Source organism: Aphelocoma coerulescens, chromosome 11, assembly GCF_041296385.1.
Source record: "Aphelocoma coerulescens isolate FSJ_1873_10779 chromosome 11, UR_Acoe_1.0, whole genome shotgun sequence".
In the NCBI taxonomy this organism is placed as follows: Eukaryota; Metazoa; Chordata; class Aves; order Passeriformes; family Corvidae; genus Aphelocoma; species Aphelocoma coerulescens.
In genome coordinates, this window is record NC_091025.1 from 20672601 (window position 1) to 20697906 (window position 25306).

Sequence of the window (25306 nt, forward strand, 5' to 3'; positions counted from 1 at the left end):
CGCAGGTGACCCGGCTCGGGCTGTTCCGTGCAGGCGGGGCAGCTCCTCCGGGCTTGGGACCGGCGGTAACCGCCGGAGACGGCAGGGCGGCCCGGCCGATCGCCTCCGAGCAGCGGAGCCGGGAAGCCTCCGCGGCCACAGAGCTCTCCGCCCCTGTCCGCCGGGCGCCATCGCCGGACAGGTCCTAGCGGCGCTCGGGGCCGGACTCCGCGGCTCCCGCTGTGACCGGGCGAGCCCCGCGGGTCCCGCCGATGAAGCCGGGCCGCGGGGGAATGCGGCGGTCGGCCCTCGGTCGGCTGCTCCGACCCGCCGGCTACGGGGCGCTGCCGGCAGGTAACCACCGCCGGTGACGCAGCGCCTTGGGTCCCAAACCCGACGGGGCGAATATTCCCGATTGGCCAAATATTTGCAAGTATGCGCGGATGATGGTGAACTTTGAAACTGTCTGCGAAGCGCGGGCCGGGTAGCGCTGGCCCGGAGCTCTCGGCGCAGAGGCGGGAGCGGGCGGTGGAAATGTACCGGCCGCGTTTGGCCGCTCTGCCCCCCCGAGCGGCCCCGGCAGCGCGGCCGCAAAGTCCCCGCGCCGTTTCCCCGGGCCTCTTATCGGCGCGGAGTCTCCTTGGTGGGAGTCATCCGGCGCTCAGCACCCGCCGGGCTCGGGGCGGCGGCGGGAAGGCGGGGGCCGAGGAGTGCGGGGCGCTCTCCCCGCGGTGCGGCGGCTCCCGGGGGCGGGCGGGAGCTCGGCTGTGCCCGGCCGGGGCCCTGGGACCCGGCTACGCGGCGGTCAAAGGTTCCCAGCAGGAGGTTGGACACTAGAGGGCGATCCCCGGCCCTGCTGCGGGCTGTATATATACGGCACGCAGGACCGCGGCAGCCCACTAGCAACAGGGCAGGCAGGCAGCGAGCGGAGCGGGGCTGGGCCGGGGGACGGGCTCCGGGCGCAGCGAGCCGTGCCCTGCAACACCGTGCCGCGGATTGCTGGAGCCACCGCCGCTGCCGCCGTCGTCTCGTTCGAAACCTGGATTGCAGGAGCCCTTCACCATGCCCGGCAGACTGTAGGTGCTTCATGGAGCAAGCCAATTTCTACGAGGTCGATTCCCGGCCCCCGATGAGCAGCGGCCAGCACCACCAGCTCCAGACTCCCCTGCCCGGCAGCACCTACAGCTACAGAGAGGCTCCCTCGGCGGCGGCACCTGCTGCGGGAGGCGCGGAGCTCGGCGACATCTGCGAGAACGAGAACTCCATCGACATCAGCGCTTACATCGACCCCGCCGCCTTCAACGACGAGTTCCTGGCCGACCTCTTCCAGCACAGCAAGCAGCAGGAGAAAGCCAAGGCCATCCTGGCCGGGGATTTCGACTTTCACACCATGCATGGAGCCGGCGCCGCCGCCTCGGCGCCGGGGCACCAGCCGCAGCACCACCAGCAGCCGCTCTTCGGCTGCGTGGCCGGCTACATGGACGGCAAGCTCGACCCCCTCTACGAGCGCATCGCCGCGCCGGGTTTGCGGCCGCTGGTGATCAAGCAGGAGCCCCGCGAGGAGGAGGAGGTGAAGTCGGCGGCCCTGTCGGCCCTGTACCCTCATCACGCCCCGCAGCAGCACCCGTCACACCTCCAGTACCAGATCGCCCACTGCGCCCAGACCACCATGCACCTCCAGCCCGGGCACCCCACGCCGCCCCCCACGCCCGTGCCCAGCCCGCACCATCCGCACCATCCGCACCCTCCCGGCGGCCTGCCCGCCGCGGGCACACTCAAGATGATGCCCTCGGACCACCGGAGCAAATCGAAAAAGACAGTGGACAAGAACAGCAACGAGTACCGGGTGCGCCGGGAGCGCAATAACATCGCGGTGCGCAAGAGCCGGGACAAGGCCAAGCAGCGCAACGTGGAGACGCAGCAGAAGGTGCTGGAGCTCACCACCGACAACGAGCGGCTGCGCAAGCGAGTGGAGCAGCTCACCCGGGAGCTGGAGACTCTGCGGGGCATCTTCAGGCAGCTGCCCGAGAGCTCGCTGGTGAAGGCCATGGGCAGCTGCGCCTAGCGCCGCGCCGGGACCGGCCGGGCTGCGCTGCCCGCGCACAGATACTATATGTACCGGCGCGCGGCAAGCGCGGTGTGCCGGGGGGAGGGGAATGGGGGGTTGTTTTGGTTTTTTTTTTGTTTCGTTTGTTTGTTTTTTATCAATTCACGACCTATACAAGAAGCCAGGCAGCTCTAGTATTAAAAGGTTTGTGCCTTAGGGATGACACAGAAGTAAGCTGAAAACATGATGAGTTTTCTAAGGAGAAAGGCAAGGGGAAGAAGTAAAAGACCACGTGTCTACACAGGGTAAATAACAGTAATAATAATAATATTAATATTAATAATAATAACAACAACAACAACAGTAATAAAGCACGCATAGCAACCGAGATGTGCCTTAAAAGCTGGCTGCAGGAGCTCTGGGGCTTGCTATGCCCTCCAGCCTTGCAGAGTGCGAGGAGAAAAAATGAGGGACGTGCAGACTTGAGGGCTGGGGTGTCTGGGGTGTCCTGCCAGACCCCTTCCAGCTGGCCTGCAGTGCAGCAGACAGGAGCAGCTTTGGGGAAGTCAGCGATGAGAAGAGGACTTGAGGCTGAGAGATGTGCAGCACTGGACGGCCCTTAGGAGCACTGAGGTGTGGGGCAGCCACCAGACTGCTGCCAGGACTGTCCCAGCCTGGCTGGGCTGCCTCTGCCGAGCCCTGTCCCCTGCCTTGGCTGGGAGGGGGTCAAGGGGCCAGAACTGCTGCAGGACCAATGGACAGCCTGGGACTGATGGAGCAGCAGCTTGCAAGAGTATGGTGAGCTCTCTCCATCAAAAGAAAGAGCAGCAGTGTCTTGTACTGTATGTCACGACGTGGCGAAGCACAAATGAATAAATACCTATAGATGCGGGTATTTACTATGAACTTTCAGTGTATTTTGCTTTATTCCAGGACATTTAGCTCTTCTCCAAGTCTCTGTCCATCCAAACTGTGCCTCATGTAATGTGAAAGCCGTTCGTGTACACTAGTTATACTTTATTGCCTTACTTAGGTCTTTGCCATCACACAACTTTCTTATCTGGTGACAGAGACTATGCCCTTGTGCTGCAATGTTATTTTATTATTTGTATGGGTGGGTGAGTATGAGTGTGTGTTGCCTTCTTCACATTGTCCCGTACTGGCTGCTGCCTCCCAAGCCCAAGGCAGGAGTGCCTGGAACAGAGCAGAGGTTGTGGGGCTGCAGGATGCCTGTGGTGGGGCAAGGAGGCTTGTCCGTGGTGCTGCTGCACCTTTGGACTCTGGAGCTTCTCCCAGAGTGAGAGAAAAATAAACAAACAAACAGGCCCCCTGGGCATTCTGGTAGCCAGGCAGAACATTTCTTCCTTGTGTCGTAGCTGCGTAACAATTTATCCAACTGAAGTAAGTCTTGACAAGAGAGGAGAACAAGGTGTATGAAGCTGTTTGAAAGCACAACAGTGAGAGCACAGTGCTGGCAGCGTGTGTATGTGTGTGCAGTGTGTGTGTATGGTATGTATACGTGTATGTATATGCACACACATTGGTGTTTTTTTTAATTGGGGGGGGAGGGGGGAACTGCATATAAAATTTGTCAGAAGTCCTGGTTACCTTCATAAATAAACAGCATATATTCTACCATAACCATCTGCCTCTCTGCTTGTTTCCAGTCCTTCTCCTGTAGCAGGAGTCCAAAAGCTCTTCCTCCAGACCAGCATCCAGCTGTCCATCGACTTCTGCATCCCCTGCCAGGGCTGGTGACTGAAACGCGTTAATGGAGTGCAACTCCCCGGTTTTCGCCCCAGAGAAATAAATACACTGGTAGTGTAAAGTGGTAAAGGTTGCCTTTAAGAGAACGGCAATTTCCTAAACGCTTGCGGTGTCAGATGTGTGCCCGTGAGTCACGCCTCGCTTCACCCTTCACCCCGCCGCGGCCGGGCCGGGGGCCTACGGGCGGGCTGCGGGGACGGGCGGCCGGGAGGGACGAGGGAGGCGCCGGGTGCCGAGGACACGCAGCCCTTCCCGCTGTCCCGGGCCCGGCCGGCCGGGCAGCCCGCGCTCCGCCCGGGGCACCGCGGCTCTCAGCGGGGCGCGGGGGGAAGCCGGGGCACGGCGGGGCCCGGCCAAAGAGGCGGCGGGCAAGGCCGGGCCCCGCTCGCCCGGCAGCACTGCCGCTGCCTGTCGCTTCCCGGCAAGACGCAGCCCCTCCCCTCCCCCGGGGGAGTTTCGCTCCCGCGGGGTCGGGGCTAGAGACACCGCCCCGGGGCCCCTCGGTGCCGGCGGGACGCGGGGCAGGGCCCGGGGCAGGCGGGGTCCGGCCGCGGGCCATGGGGGGAGGCGGCGCGAGGCGCGGCGGCGCTGGGGCGGGAAGGGGCAGCCGTGGGTGGGGAGGTGGCTGCGCCTGGGCCGTCCCGTCCCGGAGCTGCCCCGTGGTGGCGGCCGGCCCTGAGGTGAAATAGTCCCCGGCGTGTGGCGCAGTGCCCGGGCGCCCTGTGAGGGGGTCAGCGGGGTCCCGGGGCGCTGCCCGCCCTTCTCTCCGAAGGGACTTGGTGCCCGAACGGGCGGCCCGCGACTGGGCTGGGACTGCGCCTCAGGCGTGTGAGGGAAGGCTGCCCCGGGCCGTGGCCCTTCAGCAGCGCCTGTGTCGACCTTTCACGTGGAGGGGATCCACCCGGGAGAGCCGCTGTCCCCGCAGCTCACTGCTCCATGGTGTGTCCATTGCCCTCGTGCTGTGTATGTCCAGCGCGGCACATCACAGCAGAAATTAAACACCCCAGAGAGAGAGAATTGGACCCACAAGTGTGTGACCCGGCGATGCGCGGGCCATGAGGATGAGACTGGACTCCCGAAGCGCCTTCAGCCTAGTGCAGGTGCAGCCCCCGAGTCCTGCTTGGCCCTGGGCTGGACGGGTGTACTCCGAGGGGCTTTGCCTCCTCCCAGCAGGGTTCATGCTGGCTATGAAAGGGAGGGAAGATAAGGCTGCTCTTCTGAAAGCCACTGTGATGGTGAGTCTGCAAGCACTCGCTGCTTGGGGGGTGAAATATGAATGCAAACCGGGATCAAGGATTTCCCTTTTCAGTTACATGTAAGTTGTGGGGTCCAGAGCTAGTAATTTTCCAAGGAGAGAGTTAAGTTCTAGTGGTGTTGGGCAAAAATAATGACTTTTACTTGTGCTTCCTTCCTCCCCCAGCCCTTCAGAGCTCTACACCCATCGGGTAGGATGTGCCTTACTGAGTAATGCTGTCCAACGTGTAAAGTGGGGAAATGCTGTTATCATTTGAGCAAAGATTATTGCAGGGTATATGTGGGAGGGACTGTAATCTAGTGGTTAGAGCATGGGAATACAGTCCTGGTTGTTTGAGTTATGTTCTGAACTGTGACTCACCGTGTGTGTGTGTGGTTCCAGCAAATCATTTATGGCCTCACAAAGCAGATTTTTTCCATTAATTTAAATGAACTGTAGATTAAACTAGTCTTCAGTGACAGAAGAATCAGCCATTCTGTGATTCAAAGTTAAGATCACCTATCTAGCACATAGGTGTTTCAATAGTTATATAAACACAGAATGCTCTGGAATAGTATGAAGGGTAAATTATTGATAGCAGAAAAGTGTTTAGAGACACTTGCCTTAAACACAGTGCCAAAAGTGAGCAGTGCTCTCTAATCCTAACCCTAACTGTAGGCTGAGCCCTCAACAAGGCGCCCTCAGTCATGGCTTAGACAAAACAGTTCTCCAGCACTGAGCTTTTTGCAGTCTCTACATGCTTTTTGCAGACTGCCTTTTGCTTTGGCAGCCCCCTCCCAGCCCTTCCCAGCTGCAGATCTACCATTTTCTCTTCCTTTCAAGCCAAACCCTTACTCTGGCACACAGCTGAGCCTTCAAAAAGTCCCTAAGTCATTGCCCAGATGAAAAAAGTTCTGAGAGCAGCATGTCCAGGAATGTGTGCCTTAGCACCAGGGTCCAAGCCTGTAGTCCTGCAGTCCTCTAGTCTCACACGCGACCCCATGCATTGCCTGTTTCAGCAGTATTTAGGCATGTACTATGCAAGCTAGATGGTGGAAAGGATTTTATGCGCTGTCCACTCCAAATATCACAGGACAGTTGGAGCTGGAAGGGACCTCTGCGGGTTGTCTGGAGCAGCACACTCCTGTGAGCACAGCTGCCAGTCTGTGCTGCTGCAGAGGATGGCAGGCAGCAGCTGCACTGCTCTGCTGTGCTGTGCTGTGGGCCACACATGGGTAAGTGTGACAGGACCGTGGGCAGAGACTGTTCTCACATGTGGCATTTCCACTCATCTCCCTGCATACAGGCACCCTGCACCGAGGCTAGCCTGGCACGGGCAAAGGCTTGATCAGCTCCAGCACTGGGAGGGTGCTGTGGGTGTATGTACTCAGCAACATTTGTCTTCACGACTGCTGGGTGGTTTTTTGGTTTTCCCACTGAGCTTGTTCCTTTTATACACAGTACTGCTGCAATGCTGCCAAGCCTCTGCCTGTCCTGCCGCACTAGTGGGGCTGTGCAGTCCTTCCTTCTCAACCCCTGCCCCTCGCCAGTCCCAGACATGGGGCTGGGGACATGGAGGGGGTGAGGCGGGGGGTTGGGCAGTGACTGAGAGGCTGAGCAAGTAATCACATGTTGAGGACGAAGGGAGTCGTCGTCTGCTAGCACTGTGTACAGAGTTGAGAGATTGCTCATGACCATAGCAAAGTCCTGCAGCAGGTTGGGGGTGGTGGAGGAATGCCACGATTTCTCAGTCTTTTATTTTTTATTGCTTCAACAAGCGAATTGCCCTTGAGGAGTTTTCCTCATTCATCCGCTTCAGGAGTTTGGAGGAAAGGAACAAATTTTGGCACTGAAGTGGGGCAATGAGAGATGCTTTGCTGGTAGGAGAAAGCAGGTGTTTTGCTCTCACTGATTTGGATTCATTGGTTGAATTGGCTTTGACCCAGTTCAGTGGTGAAAAGAATGGCAAAAGCCTGAGTAAAGGGTGGAGAAACAGGCCCAGTGCCCTCTCTTGGTATAATAAAGTAAAAAATAATGTTTTATACATTGACATCTCTGGTTTTGGGTGCGTCTTTCTTCCCCTGTAATGAAATCCATGTTTATACACCTGAAATTGCATAGAAACACCACACAAATATCAGTGTTACAGTGTGGTTTGCTGTATCATACCAAAGGTAACTGCATTTTGAAGCCAAGACTTAGTAATAATAAGTGTATCACAAGAAATTTTGGAAGAACCAGAAAGTCTGTTCAGGTATTTCCTTCTAGTCCATATAATATTATTACTATTTTATGGTAACACTTCTCAAACTTAGTCTATGGATCCAAAGAGAGAAAATCACCCCATATCTCAAAGAGTTTATACCTTGGGTGGAAAATCAGCATATGCTCAGCTGATTGAACACTTGCATATCCAGAGCAATGCAATCTGTGTATGTAGCCTGAAATAAAAATCAGCTGTTTGGAATACAGATTTTTTTATGTCCTTTCCATTATTAGGTTGCTCCTCAGGTTACCCCTGGTGGGGCAAAGGCAATATGTTTATGCTACCTTTACTGCCAAGTACTTTGCTAGAGATTTCTTGCTCTATGCAGGAGCTATGGGCTGATGTCTTCAGGTCTGTGTGGCTATACCTCTTTAATTGGAAGGGAATCCTCACAAAGGGAATCTGATTCATTTATTCTCAGTAAGTGCAATTTTCTTAGTTTAACACCATCCTATTTTACTGCAGTATTGCATCTTGCCTCTGAAATTAGTAGTCAACCACAGAGAAAGACAGGTCTGGCAGAATGGAAGTCAGGCATTATATTATCCCATGAGTCACATACATGCAGAGAACCAAACAAGTGTCAGCCAATGGCTTTGAGCCCAAAATGTGTCAAAGAGGAGATGAGTATCTTCATTTGTATTAAGGAGATAGAAGGCTTGTTGCCGTTCCCATTAGACGGGTTGGAGTTCTGCCATTGCCTTCAGTGGGAACAGGATTGGGCCCATGTGGTAGAAGCTGGCTCTGTATTTTCTGTGTGGCAGGGCAACTTATATTTTAACAACAGTTCTTAGTCAACAGAGATTCAAGACCACCTGTCGTTTTAGGCATTACTCTTTATTAGTTTGATGACTTGACTTCTACAAAATGTGAGAATGCTCAGTAAAAGGCAGCAATGGATACTTTTCTGAGTGCAGCTTCACTGACAAGTAGAGAGGAATTAGCACAGAACCTTTTCTGAGAGGGGTTTTGTGATTTTTAGTTGTTTACATTTAAAATAAAGAACCACATTTAGGAATTAACCCCACTTCAGATATTCAAACCACTTTCTCTGGTGAAATCGTTTTGGAGTCAGGGAAAGCCTTGGCTGAATAAATGCCTCAAAATGTTTCAAAACTTTCTTGAATACTGTGGAAATTTTGTGTCTCAGTTTTCTCGCTCTGGGTATTCGCTCCACAGCTCCTAATGCATCTGGCTGTAGACTTGCCTCAAGAACCAAATGCATCTTGTGCTGCTATTACATATTACATCCACCATATGATTTGTATTCAAGTCCCTCAGGGAGGGGAGACTTTGTGAATAACAGTAAGTGCACACAAACCAGCAACTCTGAGATCAGGGCTGAATGCCAAATTTGCTGTGGTCACTAAGTGTCACATATTCTAGCTCTTATATACAAGCTTATAATAATTTCTGTCATACAAATTTTCTTTTGTTACATTGTTGTTTTATACATTAGGGTTTAATTCGTTGTGGTGGAACCATGTTCAGTTTGGTGGACTGGGAATGTATCTTCCCTAACTTTTTAAAAGTTATGTTCACATTTTTATTGATATGTCAGTTTAGTTAAAACACTGATGACAGAGTCAGGCTGAAATGAATGTTGTTGATTCATAATTGTGCAAATTAGCATTTAGACTTCTCATAAACTAATATAAAATTTGAAAGGCTATGTGCCAGTGCTGTTTGCTTCATTCCAGTCAGCAACCCTCCTGTGTTTACTGGAACTCATGTTAAATATCAAAAGAATGGGATTGCTAGAGTTTTCATACCAAAAATTTCTTGACCTATCTTATTATTTGTTACAGAATTGGCTTATTCAAATTGTTTCTGGAGGCAAGGGGAGTTGCTGTTGACTGGAATAAAACTGGGATCTGATTCCCTAGACTGCAGTTTTAAGAATAACACTGTATTTGGTTTGCTAAGTGAGGAATGTGTATAACAACTCTATTGGCAACATTTATTTTAAAAAGTCAGTCTATGATTTACACAGGACAGCATCAAGTTCTGATTTTAAGTGAACATGTAGGCAATGTAAATAAATAAAGCTCTAGGTATAGTGCTTTCTGTTTGCATTGTGAGTAATAACATTTACAGATATCACATAAAGAATTCTGACTTGATAGAAACAGTCTAAAGGCGGCCTTTGCTAAGGCAGATTCCAAGTGGATATTTCATGAGGCCCATAGCAATATATGGGTCATTATATAATATGTGAAGGATGTCATTCATGTTTTTATCTCATGTAATATATTATGTAATGGGATTACCAAGTGCTTTTAGGACATCTGATTTTTTAGCTATCAGTAATATAACTAACTTTTATTAGCTAATTTGTATATGGATGATTTCCTTAGTATTTTAAACAGTGGCAGATGTTTCTTGACATGACTGATGTTCATCATCACTTTTGTTCAGTAGCTGGACGTATTTCTCAGTGAGCAGCCAGATATAAGAGTTTTCATGTATTCATTTAGTAGAGGGAAATTTGCTCTTTCCCTTTCAGTAGCCAATAGAAGAAGACTTTAAGTAATGAAAACATTTTGGGGCTAAGATGAAGAGTATGTATTTTTTGTATTTGTATTTTGTGCTCATAACTGAGCAATGGTTTTTAGAGGCTTACATATTTATATGCAAGATGCCCATTATGGAATACAGGTATCTTTCCTTTGATTTTGCTGGGCATGCTGGTTGGCTTGGAGGAGCTTCCTGGAAACACATAGTCGTGTCTGCCTTTTCTTTTTGGGTATGCTGTTCATAGAAAGTAAGTTTACATATTGATGTGGTTGCTCTTCCTTTGCAAATCCTGCAGCTGACAACGATAGAAGCTGTGCTGGTGCCCTGCCTCTTCTTGCTCACACTGCAGCAGGGACTGTGCTCAGGACTGACTGAGGAAATGGGGCTGAGCAAGTGAGCATAGCAAGACATGAGTCACATGAGTCTGGCAATGCTGTCTCCAGTGGTGCTGTGTGTGTAAAACATATGTGAGGGAGGGAGTATTCACCAGCATGGTGCTACACCACTGGTCATTACAGGCCAGTCATGGGCACCACCAGTGAGCAGAAACATAAATAAGGTCATTGGAGACAAGGAGGGATGTATTTGGAAGAAAATGTGATACTGAGGGAAGGTTGGAGAAGAGAATGGAAAAGAGGCTGCAGTTAGGATGTGAGGCTGTTTAGGGTTTAACTCTGCCAGTGGCAAAATTAGCGTTGAGTTTAACTGGGCTGGGAGCAAATGTTCAGGCACAAAAATCCAGGAAAAGAAGAAAAAGGGCCTGAGAGAGAGAAAACTGACATCTGCTCTTGGAGGGCCTAGCACTTGAAATGTTATCCACCCAAAGCCTGGGCATGTTTGTGTGCTTGGTGATGGCAGGCAGGGTGTAGGCACACTGAGCCTACTTTATTTTTTTAGCTTTCATGCTATATAACATAATCTGTTTATTTAGAAAAGCATCTTTTTGCCCCAGACTGAGTCATTTCCTGTGAAAAGCAAAGTGCTCTTGCTGGAGGACTGCTGGGTATTGTCAAATGTAAGAACAACAAGAAAAGTTGCAGAAAATTTTTGAAAACATATGGGAATCCTTCCCTCCATTTCTTTTATCAACAAGTGTCTCACCCATAATTCCAATGTGGTGGTAGAGCAGAGTAAGGTAATTCAAGTTTGGAGTATGTTCACATCCTGAGCACTGCTTTATGATGTACAGTATGGATCATATCCTTCCAGTGGAGGAGGAAACACATGGGTGGTATTTCCTCCACACATTAAACACATCAGACTGGCTAGAAGCTATCACATTAGCACGTAACTCAAAACTGGGAAATAGGCTTTTATGGAAGATTTATCAGTAAAAGTGGGCTTGTTGTTACAGGGCTTAAAATGCAAAATTTACCTCTGATATTGCCATTTTGGCAAACCTGTCCCACAAGCCACTGTGAATCCCAATGATAACATTTCCATGGCTGTGTGTGTATGGTGCAGCAAATTAGTATCTATTGTTCCAGTTCACATGAAAATTATTCTTACAGGCTGAAAACCTGGCACATTGTTACTCATACAAATTGAGCTGTTGTTTACATCTGTGTAAGCTTTCCTGACTTGTACACACAAAAAAACTTGTACACAAGTTTGTACACTTGTACACAAGTTTTCACGAAAATCTTGCAGTCTGATTAAAATGCAGGTCAAAAGATCAAAATATTTTCAAGAGGAGTTGCATTATCTGGGGATCAAAATATATAGGCTATACTGGAGTTCCTTCTAAAATAAGCCTTATATATTTCGTGGGTGACTGCATTAGTAGAGCCTATAATCTGTTGGCAGTTATTACTTATAGACCTTTGTAATTTCAGTAATTTTATGTAGTAATAAATGGCTCAGAGGCAGCTCCCTCTTCTTTGCCAAAGCTATTGTGGTGACTGTAGAATTAGGAGAGGAGAGGAGAGGAGAGGAGAGGAGAGGAGAGGAGAGGAGAGGAGAGGAGAGGAGAGGAGAGGAGAGGAGAGGAGAGGAGAGGAGAGGAGAGGAGAGGAGAGGAGAGGAGAGGAGAGGAGAGGAGAGGAGAGGAGAGGAGAGGAGAGGAGAGGAGAGGAGAGGAGAGGAGAGGAGAGGAGAGGAAAAAGAAAAAGAAAAGAAAAGAAAAGAAAAGAAAAGAAAAGAAAAGAAAAGAAAAGAAAAGAAAAGAAAAGAAAAGAAAAGAAAAGAAAAGAAAAGAAAAGAAAAGAAAAGAAAAGAAAAGAAAAGAAAAGGAAAGAAAAGAGAAAAGAGAATGATAAATGAGGTTTTTTTTCAAGGTTTTTGTCTCATTCCTTTAGCTTAGTGCACTTGAGCTAGGTTTTGAAATTTTGGCTATGTTCATGATTTTTAATAAAAAAGGATTTTTTCTCAGGCCAGGAAAATGTGGTTTGCCTTGAGAACTGTGATTGCTGGCGATGTCACTGAAGATCACCTTGCATAGCAAGGTAGAGCTGATGTCTATGAGTCAGCCAGTGCAGATGTACCTGCATTCCTGTATGTGCCCAAGGAGTCCCCAGGAGAATCAGTGTTCATTCCATCCATGTACCTGGATGGAAGGATTCACCTGTGCAAGGAAAGCCCAGTATTTCCAAGGCAGTTCTTGTTTAGCAGTGTACAGGAGTCACTGGCAGTTAGAGGGTGGGGGGAGTGTGCCAGACACCATCCAGGGGCATAGAAGAGAGTAACAAGCCCAGACTACCTTAACTGTGAAAGAGTGACTCAGCTGTTTCTTCAAAGTTTGGAGTTTCAGCAGAATATTTTCCCACTATGCTGACAGCTTTTCCACCCACATATTGTATATGTGGCTTTGTGCCATGGAGGTATTTTAGGATTATGAAGCCTAGTGTAAAATTATAAAGTTAGGTGTGAAAAAAAGGTGCCTTCTGGATCTTAAAATGTGTAGATTGTGTGTAGAACGTAGGGAGTAGGCATGCCTTTGAAAAACCCAGGACTTAGGGGAGGTATATCCCCATTTATCATATATCTGGTTTTATTTATTCACCAGAACCTAGTCAATTATGTTTTCAGACAACCTGTATCAACAGAAATAGAATTAGTGAAAAATCACCCCAAAGTTATGACATTGTTTTTTTCATGGGGCATAGTCATTCACATACTTGGTATATACTAGTCTATTTGGGGTCCTGTAACTGTAAGACATTCCCAAACAGTCCTGCAGGGAAAATAAGAGAGATATTCAGGGAGTTAAGCTAATAAAATAAAAAAGGTTTTTTAATCTGTCAAGCGTATTGCAATATTGAATGAGTTACTGTATTCAGCTGAAGATGAAATTGGCTGGAGTGTGCTTGTAATATTATTCTGGCACATTGAACCATTACATGCAAATCCATCCAGTCTGCTTTGAGCAAGTCATTTGTCAGTTCTTTATGCAAGATGGTAACCCTTGCTGTCACTCTCTGACTGTTGCATGAATCTGGCATGGGAGGATGGATTTGAGGTGGAGGACAGTTAGATGCTGGGGTTGTGCTTGGTCATTTATGTCTTCAAGCAACATAGCTGTGGAATCCAAAGTTTTGCTCTATTGTCACAATTTTTTTTTTCATACCAGAAATGCTGATACAGCAGCAAAAGCCTCTAGCAAGGGCCTCACCACATCATGGGACTGGAGAATAAAAAGAGCAGAAATCCAGGGAAGTCATGCTGGTGACCAGTAACCACCAGTCAGTGGCAGATCATGTTGTAAAGCAGGCGGGGCTATGGCTTCTTTTGGCTCTGTGTCAGTTGAAGGAGCAGTAATTCATGTGTGATGTCTGCAGCACTCCTCAGTTTTCTATGGTGTTTGGATTTTGGGGTTTGGGATTGTGTTTTCTTTTGGTCCTTTATGAAGTTACTTCCAAAGAAAAGATATAATACAAAATGACAGCATATATTAAGCATAAAAGCATCACTGTCCTCTGGGAGTTGTCGGAAAAGAAAATGCAGAACCACTGGCACCCCATCCACTGTCAGAAGTGCCCACTGGCATGTCAACAAATCTCTGAGATCATTGCTGGACAGATCTAAGAGAACCAAAAGGACAAGTGACTTTGTCCCTGGCTAGCAGGAGGACACCAGCCAGGGAAAAAATTCCCACTTTGTTTCACCCTCAGGCTGCAAACAGATGAGAAAATACATCCTCCCAACACCTTGCACTGGATGCTGATCCTATTTTTCCTGTGTCACAGTAGGGCAACTTGGTTTCATATAGTAGTGTTCAGAGGAAGGGGAACAGTCCTGCTCCATAGCTGGAGCCCAGGCTTGGCATAGTTTATCTCTCTAGGCTGAGTTTGGAGATTTGTGAGGCTGAAATTCAAAGTGAAATTCAGTGGATGTGCCATGGGAACCAGAGCAAGCAGGAGGTTTGCAGGAGCTTTGCGTGGATCTCCCTAGGGCTGGAGTTGCCGAGTTTCTATGGTACTAAAAAAACCCACAGTGTCTCAGGAAAAAAAATCTGTCTGTGTCTTGAGGCAACTGTAGGCACCTTAAGCCACCACCTGATTCACTAGCAATAGCTACCTTCAAGGCATTTCAGCTGGCAGACACTTGTCCCAGGTGCTCTAGGCCATAAGGGCTGTTTTCAGTTTAATCTACATTTAAAGTGGCACCTTATTGCAGACTGCTGAGTTCTCACATTCCTGAGCTGTCATGGTAATAGGATTGTGCAGTCTTACTGGCTAAAGTTTTTCACTCCAGGTGCCGTAAGTTAGGTTCCTAACCCAGATTCAGATTCCTTAATGTAACTGACAAATCCCACACGAGGCAGTAGGAATTGGCCGTGGTCTGCACCTTGGACAACAAGCCCAGGCCAAAAAGTGCATCAACCAAGTCTGGCTGCAGGCACACAGATTGTCAGATGTGGGTGTTGATAGGAATGGATTGAGCCCAGACTGCAAACAGGTATCCCCAAAGGTCAGCAAGGTTCAAGTTCAGGGTTCTGCCTCAGTGTACCCGTTTGTGAGATGAAACTTTATTGTGCGGTGACCATGCGAACTGTGATGCAATGCACAGGGTGGCTTTGAAGGGGCAGCTTTTAAAGCAGATGTTCCCCTTCCTGTCATGGCTGCTTTTTTATCCAGAATGACTGTCAATGCTGATATGTAGGCAGGAGGCAAGGTTAATGCAAGTGGTAATTTTTTCAGAAATTTGGAAATGGAGTGCATTGAAAATCTAGCAAGTGGCAGAGAGCAGCAGCATGCCTGTCGCTTTCATTGGCTTCCTGTCTGTGCTACTTCTCCACCCGTGATCTAACACTGCATATTTTTACTCTACTATGTTCTTCTGCTATTTCTATTTGTAGCACCCTGCTAGACTTGTATCCAAGCCAATCCAAAATTATTCTGAAACTCCCTGTGCTAGCAGCAACATGAAAGCAGAACTCTGCAGTGGCTTCAACAGCTATAGAAGGGTTTAACTAAAGTTAAGAGTGGTGTCAGTCACTTCAGCCTTTACACTGGAAATGGAAATACCATCTGCCAAGGGAAACAGCTTGCAAAAATTGTGTCATGTTGCCTTTTTTCATGGGATTACCAACCAGTACTTGCAGCTGATGCACTTTTATTGGTTTGTTTTATTTTGAAAATTTGTTTTCTTCTTGTTGTTATTATTATTGCAAGATACCAGATAAGGCCATGAAAGCACACTGTGCTTTCACCCAGATGAGGCAGAACTTAGTACAGTGTAAAGATTGTTTTGCTGCAGTATTAAAGTGTCAAGTCATTTTTTCTCCTATTTTCTGTAAGGGAGAAGAAAAGAAAGTTTCTAAGTGTACTGTCCCACCAAAAGACAAAAATGTAAAAGAACCAAAACAAATTCCCATACAACATGTCCATTCACTAGCCAAAAACCTGTAAAGCTTCAGTGAATCACATCCTTTCAACCAAAGAGCACAGATGAAAGACAAGCCCCTGGTGCTGATAGTGCCACCCGGGCACCCCCGTCCCATGAGTTGTAAGAGTGGTGCTGACTTACTGCGAGTCAGGGTGCGGAAGGCTCAGCATCCAAAGAGGAGGTGCCACTGTCTCTAGTCTTGAGAGCCAGACCCTGGAGCCAAAAGCAGTGCTGTTGTGCCAAGGCTTCCTAGCCCGTGGGCAGGGAGGGGTCAGCAGGCCAGGCTGCTGGGATGGGCTGAAGGGATCGTAGTCCAGATGAGTGTATGCTCCCAAGAAATGGAGCAATGCTGTAAAATGGCATAACCCTTTCTCCCTTTCATTGTCCCTGTTCAAGTAAGGGCTACATCCAGACCTAACCTAGACATTTGAGACATCTCCCTCCCAAACAGAGACCCTATTTGATGAGAGCAGTCTGAAAATACAGGTGTTTTGAAATCTTCTGCTCTCCCATCCCTGCCATTCCATCAGAGCACAGAAACATCACTCAGGACTTAGTGCTTGAGTCCTGTAAGCATTCTGATGGCATGCATCTCCCCAAGGACAGTGCTCTTGGAGATAAGAGAGTAGTGTTTCTTCCTTCTGGTTGATGTCTAAGTCACTGTCTTTTTTTTAAGAGCATTCACTGAGGAAGTGGAAGACCTGAGTTCAATGCCTTCCTCAATCTGAGGGTGTTTGTCTCTCACTTCCCATGAGACTGTCTAACTGCCAGCTGATCAGCTATTCTGGGTGAAGGTCTTCAGAGTGAAACCATGCCCTCCACTAACAGGATGGTTGCTCTCCCTGTCCCACTGTTGGTGGGCAGCTTCTCTTTGAGAGTGAAGGGATTAGAGCTCCATGGTTTGAGGACCCTCAGGCTGCATTTGGTGTTCTTGGAGCTGGTTTACAAGACCCCATCTCTTAGGGCATTCAGAGAAGAGCTACCTCATCTCTGGATGCTCATGGAGGATAGTGTAAAGTGCGTCTCCTTGGAGATGCTGTTCTGGGCAGGTGTGGAAGCAGAAAACTTGAATGTGAGCCAAGGAGAGGCCACAGAGTACAGGTACATGAGTGTAGGACCTCTGTGGCTGTGGACTTCAGTGAGCTGAGTACAGTTAAAGTCTAGTTTTATGCACTTGAATCTTTTATTGGTGGTAACTTCTTAAACCCAACTCTACATTTGGCTCTTTCATGTGGACACATCCAGGCGGATCAGTCAGAATCTTTACTGCCATTTCAATAAACATTTCCAAGGTTTATTAAATATACTCTGTGACGTTCTTTTGTGGAGACAGTAATTTGACAGTCATCATGTGAGAAACCAAGAGCTTGCCGTCTGGCCTGGCAAGACTTTTTTTCTCCTTGCTATTAATTAAACTGAGGTTATTGCAAAATTTTATTATGATGGTTTTGATTTGTTCTCTGATAATGCTGGGGTTAATACCGAGGTATGCAAACCATCTTTCATGCCGGTGATGTTAATGGGAGGTGCAGCTGAGCAGCACCTCTTTGGATTCTGGTGGCAGCTCTAATAACAAAGTTTCAGGGCCAAATCCTGCTAGCCCTATTCAGGCCTCTTACCCTGGAGTGAGTTCTTGTTCTGAGGGGATGGTTTCACAAGTATGAAGATGTGGCTGTGGGGGAGGAAGGGGGCAGCTTCTTGGCCACAATAGTGTCATATAACATGCACTGGCAGGAAATCTTACTGACCACAGCTTTACCCTGCTTAGTGAGACGGTGATCATTCATGGGAAAGTAGATTGGCAGTAACAGATTCCTAGAGCACAGCAAGAAAAGAAAGGAGGGAAAGGCAATAGGATTAAAGTGGAAATCATCTGCAGAAACAACTGCTGATGACAGCTGAGGTGAGAAAGAAGGAAATGAAGCTTTTCTGGTGATACAACAGAAGGTGGATGTAGCCTGTATGGGATGGACAGGTCCAGTATTTCACAGCCTGGAAACCTATTTCCAATCCATGCACAGGCCCAGTTGGGAGCCCTTGAGTGTCAGAGGTTCTCATCCATTCTTCCATGGTCCCCAAGCTGTGACTTGGGAAATATGCTGATAGGTTTGAGGAAGTTGGCTAGGTATGAAGTTGGTGAGTAGTCTTCTCCCAACACTAACTCTAGATATCATTCACTTCTCTGTCAGAGACTTGAATGTTTCACTGCTCAAAATTAACAGCTTCACAAGAAACTCAATAAAACTCGTTTTTACACAAATCCCTCGAAGTCTGAGGAACTGGAGACAGTATCAGTTTGTGATGAACAGCCAAGAGAGGTAAATCATTCTTGGGTCAGAGTGAACTCTTACTTGAAGCAGCCAAGATGGCAAAGATGTTAATGAATGAGCAATTTCACAGGTTTCTGCCCATTCAGAGGGTAATGTGTGTAAAGAGATGCAAAACCAGCACTGGGTCACAGAGGTTTCCAGATCCTGCTTGCAATTGTGTGAGAGCCAGGGAATGGGGTGATGGTGAGACACTGTTCCATGTTCACCTGACATCACACCCAGGCGTGCTCTTCAGTAAAGGAGACAGCTACCAACAAGCCCGTTGTAGGAAGGAAGGAAGGAAGGAAGGAAGGGAAAGAGGGAGGGAGGGAGGGAGGGAGGGAGGGAAGGGTTAGGCAAGGACAGGATCTGTTGCACCATTGCCTGCTGCCGGTGCAGAGCAGCTCCTGTAGATTTGGGTGGTGTGGAGCAGGCCTGCCCCACCAGGCAGCTGCTCTTGGCAGCTGATGGATATATGGAATTGAGGAAGAATGATGCAGAAAGCCATAGCAACACGATCCTGTTCCTTGATAATTGCATTGGACTCATGTGCCCATGAGTCTGGGACCTCAGCAACTCATTTCCTTACTGTAGTCCCACATTATGGTCCTGTTGTCTGCTTGTAGGATTGTCTGTCCTTCCCTGCTGTGGGAGGGAAATAGGGCCAGCAATGAAGGCCACCATGTCTGCAGAGCAGAGCTCTACAGAGCTCACAGCTGGGTGAGACAGAGGTAGGAGAAACCCAGAGAGCGCCTGCCCTTAGCAAGTGGAAGTTATACATAGCTATCCCCAGGCTGTGAACAGGAAATTCTCCCATGCAAAGGTGTCCTTTCAGGCTGTCAGCAGACTCCAGAATCCTTCCCTTCATCGTGCCTTTGCTTATGTAATTTTTTTCTATTGCAGTCACAAAAGCTCTTCAGAAAGCTCTGTAATTCCATGGTTCTGTGAACGACTGCAGCCAGGGGTGTGTACCTGGACAGAGCATGCCCTACCCTGCAGAAACTCCCCTGCCAAGCTTGGGGTGGGGGTGGGGGGGCAAGGGGGCAGCGGGGTTCTTCCTGCCCCTCTTTGATGTTTGCTAAATGTTATGCCTAGAGAGTGCAGGACTAGCAGGGTGTGCAAAGGACCCCCACCTTTGCTTGGGTTGTGTATTCTGGGATCTGCTGGCTAGGAGGGCTCCCAGAGAGATGCATCATCACTTCCATTCCTGCCTGAATGTAAGCCCAGAAGCTGCTTCTGCTGTAGTATAACATGTCAGTGGTGAAAGCTGGCCAGGCCAGAGACTGTGCCTGAATTGTTTGCCATGCTTTTATAGACTGTCTATCTGGGATGAAACACAGAGCCCAGATCTTCAAAACACTGTGTGGGATGGCAGCTATGGGATTCTCATTAAAGTTAGTAGGCATCACATGGCAAAACTTCTGCGGCACCAGTGTGTTTGTGCAGAGGAATTGCTGGGGTTGGGGCAGCCAAGACACAGGGAAGTGGAGGAAAATGAACTGTGGCATGCCTGCAAAAGCAAGACCTCACAGAATTTCAACCATAGGACCAGTGTCTCTTTTTGTAAGGAGAAATTGGAGTGGGTATCACAGGAGATGTAAAGGAACATGTAAAGCATAAGGATTTATTGTCAACAAATGAGATGCTTCAAATTCATTGCAAAGGTGGAGAGCTTTTAAATAACTTGGGGGGATTAAATGGAGTAAATTGGATGAATATGATGGTGAAGTTAGTGCATCCACCTTTCCAGAGAAGAGAAAAAGTTCTCAGAGAATGTATTCACAAGGCATGGAGCATAGGGAGTGATCACAGTCACAAAATAAGAAATTGCCACCTGTCAAGGACCAGTGATTCTATCACAGACAAGAAAATTGAATCAGTCTGGCCACAGTGCTTTTTGTCTTAGAAAACACTGATGGGTAAAGACTCAGTGTAGACAAACTTTATTTTTCTTACTGTTTTGACATGTTTAAGGTTTTGGCATGAACTAACTACTGTTATCCTAATTTTACAGTTGGGGACAGACAGGTTATGTGACATGCTCAAGATCACACGAGCAGTCTGTGTCAGAGTGGGAAGCTGCACCTGAATCTCTCACTTGTGAGGCTGTTGTTCTTAGGACTTTGTCCTTCTGACTTCAAGCAAAGATTGACTTTGTCTGTGTCCTTTCTATGCCTACAAATGGTAAGGTTTTTGAACAAATCAACAAAACAATAAAAGTCACTCCTCCAAATTGTACAGTCATCCAAATGCTGTGGCATAATGTACCTTAGAGGAGTCTGCAATTAGTACAGGTAATTACCCCATGCTGCAAAAACTGTTAAAAATCACTGGTTAAGAACCTAGATGAAACTTTCACCTTTTTTAATGAGTACCTGATGTTTTCCTTTACAAAATGGATTTGGGTGATATTTGCAGGATAAATTAACTTAAAATCAAGATTAATTCTACAAACTCCTTGGTGCTATTGTCATGTTTTGGCCATCACTGGAGGGTTTAATACCAGTAGAGACAAGTCAGGGAAATAATTAGGTAGGAAAAATAGTCATCAGCTTTGCAGAGGAGTTCCTTGTGGTTGTCAGAGTTTGCCTCCTTCATTCAAAAAGGTTTAACATAAAAGCTGACAAAGGAGTGGATAGCTGTAGCTTGTTGGGACATTTGAAGATTTGTAGGCACGTTCTTGATGTTCAGCTTCACTGAAGATCTGCAGAAGTGGGATATTCCAAAGTGCCCAAGGAACCATTTGCCGTGCATCCCAAGGCACAAGATACCTGGGGCATATCCAACAGTCCCATTAAAAGCACAGCAGCTACTGAAATCTCAGCTCTCAGTGGTAGAACCTATCCTTTTGATTCTAGTTCCCAAACCTACTACTGACTTCTGCTGCTCCAGATACGTGCTGTGGGCTGCTGCTTTTAACCTGACAGTGTTGCCAGAGGCACTGTGCACCTGGCATTTCATGACACCAAGGGAACAGCCATTAATTGAAATTCATCAAGCAAACTGCCATTTCTGCTTGCTGTGGCTCTGTTTTCAGCTCTTCAGCTCTGAAGTAAAGCTGACAATTTCTGCTGGTTTCTCAGACCTCCTATGGAGTTTTGTTAATTAATTTGTGAGGTACTTGGATGTTTTCAGGTTTATGGTGATCCCAAGAAGTATTATTACTGTTGTATTATTAAGACTAATAATACTGCTAATAACCTTGGTGAGCCTGACAAAATTCAATTTTACTAAAATCCTTGCTACAGATGAAAAAAACTAACTCCAGGGATGTGAGGGGGTACGTGACTCAGTTACCAGTAACTTCTGTTTACAAGGGGCAGGAAGAGTATATTTGCTCAAATGAAAAAAGGTCAAGGCAGAGGCCCATTTGCTGTTTGTTAATAAGTAATCTAAAGTACAGCACAGCTTTACTGTAACAAATCAGCCTGGGTTAGCTTTTCTTCCATCACCATTCTTTCCAGTTCTGGACTAAAATACCAGTTAAAAAATAATCCACATTCTCTTAGATTATTTTCAACATCTCCAAATCTATTGAGAGGATTTGTAATCAGGGGACAACAGCAACGATTTGTAATCAGGGGACAACAGCAACAATAACAACAACAAAATCTTTTCCATATTTCTTCCAGTGTTTGTCTCAGGACACTCTAGGCAATCAAGGTTGAAATATCAGGTAGGGCATTATTTGTCTCCTGGGAAATTCTCCTTTAGGCTCAGACCTGTGCATCTTCTCTATGGAATTGTGCCAGTCAAGAGCTGTGGTGTAGCTGGCTCACAGTCAACAGTTAAAATTCAAACATGGGTGCTACAGCATATCCTTCTTCCAAGTGACTGAGCATATGTGCACTTTATGCATTGTGACCCCTGTTCTGTCATTATCTTTTGCAAAAAAAAAAACCCAAGCAGTCATTTTCTAAGAAATACTTGTCTTTAGACACCAAACAGTATTCTGGAAAAGGGATAGAGTCTGTCCTTTGTGGTTCATCTACTGGCTGCAGGTAGGATTCCCTAGAAAAGGTTTTGCCATTAGAGCTACTTATCATAAAAGTAATACTTGTGACACCTGCCAGCTAACCACAGCTTCTCAGCTGTAACGCTTAGTGCTCCTGTCCTTCAACTGGCCTGGCCTGAGGCCCATATCTAGTCCTCAAAATAGGGAATGTGATGGACACAGGACCGGAGCAGCCATAGCCAAAGCGCAACCAGCATGGCCCAGCTGGCGTGCCCCCGCAGTGCCTGAGGGTGGTCTGCCCCAGGCATGGTTATTTCTGCAGGGAGGGTGGCACATACGCAGGGACACACACACACACAAGATCCCCTTTGGAAACAGAAATCATGCAGACTACAGGTTACAGTTCCTAGCTTCTTGAAATGCAATTTGGAAAGGCAGTGATCCTTTAACAAATCAAGAACCCCTGCTCCAGGAGTCCCAAGTGCCTATTAACCCTGGGGGAGAGAGAGGGGTTGGTGAGGAAAGGTTGTCTCTGTAGAGGAGGTTGTGTTTGGCTGTGAGGTCAGAGCATCCTTTGAGAACCAAACCTTTAACAGAGTCTTCTTGAGCTCTGTAGTCATAGAGGGACCAAGGCCTGCCTCCATCCAAGGCTTGGCCACACAAGCAGGAGAGGGAAGGAATGGCTTTGTACTGAGCTGCCCCTCTGCAGCAAGCAGAAGACAGCAAGGCTGAGCAGCAGATTCTGATGTGAGGAAACAGTAGACTATACTGGGAAGAACGTGTGTGGGAGCTGTTGTAGGGTCTTTGTAGTGGGAGGAAAAGAGGATTAATGCAACTGAGTGCTCACACACATCAGGAGGCAGCTCCAGTGGCTCTTTGCTGCTGGAAAAGGGGTATTTTGGGTGCCCCAGAGCCCTCATGTTTGCCTTGCTGTGTTCTGTGTTACTGACACTAGGATGCGAAGGAGGGGAGTGCAGGACACACAGTGTCCTGGGGAAGCAGGTGTCATTGGTGCTGCCCTTTGTGTCTGTACCTGCACGATGGGCTTCAGGTGGGTGGCTGGCAAGCAGTCCAGCTCACAGACCCTTGAACTGACCTGCAGGTCAGTTCATCCCAGATGAACTGGGATGCGTTCAGGATGCTCATCCCAGAAAACCTGGTGTCAGAAACAGGGAGTTAACATGAAATTCATGCTCACTTTTATGAAATCTGGCTGAGCTGGGGATTTTAGCAAATATCTTGTAGCTTAAGCAAGGCTAGAAGGATGGCAACATAAAGTCCAGATCCTGTGCCTCCATGCTGCTCTGGAGGAACACATGGCCATGCTGTACATAACATGTGGTGGCAGGGAGAGCAGTAAGTGTTACTAGATGGCAGACTTTGCAGCATTGTGATGCCACGTGAAAATTCACCTTACTCATGAGATACGCATTTGCTGCAGCAGTATACACTCAGGGTGGTGGAGTTTTCTGCTCTTTCCCCTGGATTATGTGCTATTTCCTTATGTTGTGCTTTGTTCTGGGTAACATCTGTTGTTTCTAAGTTGCCTAGCAAGTTGCAGGAGTCTTTAACAACACTGATTCACTGCACTCTTTCTCTAAAAACCAGGTGATGATTTACTTCTTCCCCTTATGGCAGTGGAAAAACTGGGGTACCAGGATTCACTCCCTGAAGCAGTGGGATTAGCTAAAAAATGTTAAGTATTCCCTGAATCTAAGCCTGAGTATTAGTCATCACTACCATGTCACCCCTTGGTGGCATCCTGGCAGTGAGCTTCTGGACTGTACAGTCTCTTGCACACAAATGTGAGGCTTTTAATGAAAAGCGAGCCCAGTGCTGCCAACACCACTGTAGAGACATACACTTTGTTCTAACTGGTAGCCAGGATGCCTGGGAAAAACACAGGTGGTTTCAGACAGTCATAGGTAGCCTATTATCACAGAGTAGAGGAGGAAGAAACCCTGGGAATTTTCCCCATGACCATCTGTTCATTTTCCCCTGAAGCCGTTACTGATTTGCACAAGGTGGCCCTGCAAACAGTGCTGTGAATCAGAGCTCTGCACTGCCATTGCTGGACCAAGTGAGCTTCAGTGTTGGGGAACAGCACAGTGACATGCTTCCTCAGCTTGTGTGTTAGAGCTTCATGCACCCTGGCAGTCATCAGCCTCGGAGAAAGTCGTTTTCCTTTTCTACCCCTGCAGTGCCCATAGTCCTCTGTAGCTAATGATGGTCTTGGAGTTGGACCCACCAGTGACTGTGTTCTGCTTCTGCTTTGTGCTGGAGGAGCCAAATTTCTTTGAGCAGCAGCTATAGTGATGAAGAGCTCTGTTGGTAGCTGCTCCTGCTTTTAGCTGGGGAATCCCTGATATTGCCTGTGATGGCAAAGGCAGTGGAAATCCAAAGATGAGTTGTGGCATTAGTCATAAAGTCATGGTGGAGCTCACTTTGGCTGAAGTGCACAATTCAGAAGCATATTCCCAGCTTTGTCTTTTCTATTTTTCATTCTTCTGAGGTATCAGAAAGAGGTTTTGCCTCCAGATCGTGGCATGAAAGTAATGTGAATAGCTTTACTCTTTATTGCATCATGTCAGATGGAAGTCTGAGAGCATTTATGAGAAACAACTTGGCCTGTGGCTCTCTCCTGGTATCTTCATTGTGTGTACTGGGTGTGCTGAGTGGTTTCCAAAGGAACTTCCTCAGCACTGCAGCAAATAAGGAAATACACAGTGGAAGAGTTCTTGAATAAGTGAAACTTAGAAACAACCTCTGCCTTGCAATTATAAGCAAGATACAGCATTTTTCAAAGCATTTTTGTGTATTTGGTCCAGGAAAGAATTACCAATTTCTACCATCACAAATATAATTTTTGTAGTAAAAATGGAAACCAACCAGACCAGGCTGCACACTGTCATCTGTTTGGTCCAGATGGAAGCATGTTCAGTTGGATGTTTCCTCCGAGAAATGCAATAATTTGTGCATTTTTATGGTGAAGTAATTCTTCTGTGAGCAATGCAAGCAGATGTAGAAATAATTTTGCTATTTAAAGATATAAATGCAATTTCCCCCATTTTTAGAAGAAACAAAGCTGCTTGCTCTCCCCCCCCAATGGTCCTGAATGAGACAAATGCACCACTAGTTGTTAGGGAGAGAGCATTATCAGGCAGGAAGCTGATTTGGGTAGGGGAGGACTTTGTTTCCCTGCAGCAATAGCAGCAGTACAGATTTTCCCAATGGCTTTCTCACTGAGCACACATTAATTCATGACACTCCTCATGTCATACACCAAGACCTGAGTGCATAGGCTGAGGATGCGGTATATCCATTTGCAGATGCAACTGCAAGTTTTTTAAGTTATATCATACTTTGATGTCTCAGTATTAAGCTCTGTGTTTCTTATTTCTAGTGC

General features: G+C 47.6%; 1 protein-coding gene across 1 annotated transcript; it reads left to right on the top strand.

Annotated features, from left to right (window-relative positions):
- Positions 1-880: 880 nt before the first annotated feature.
- On the top strand, positions 881-3667 carry CEBPA (CCAAT enhancer binding protein alpha). Its single transcript, XM_069027338.1, has one exon. It carries the CDS (start codon positions 1067-1069, stop codon positions 2042-2044), a length of 978 nt encoding a protein of 325 aa, XP_068883439.1. The 5' UTR covers positions 881-1066; the 3' UTR covers positions 2045-3667.
- Positions 3668-25306: the final 21639 nt, after the last annotated feature.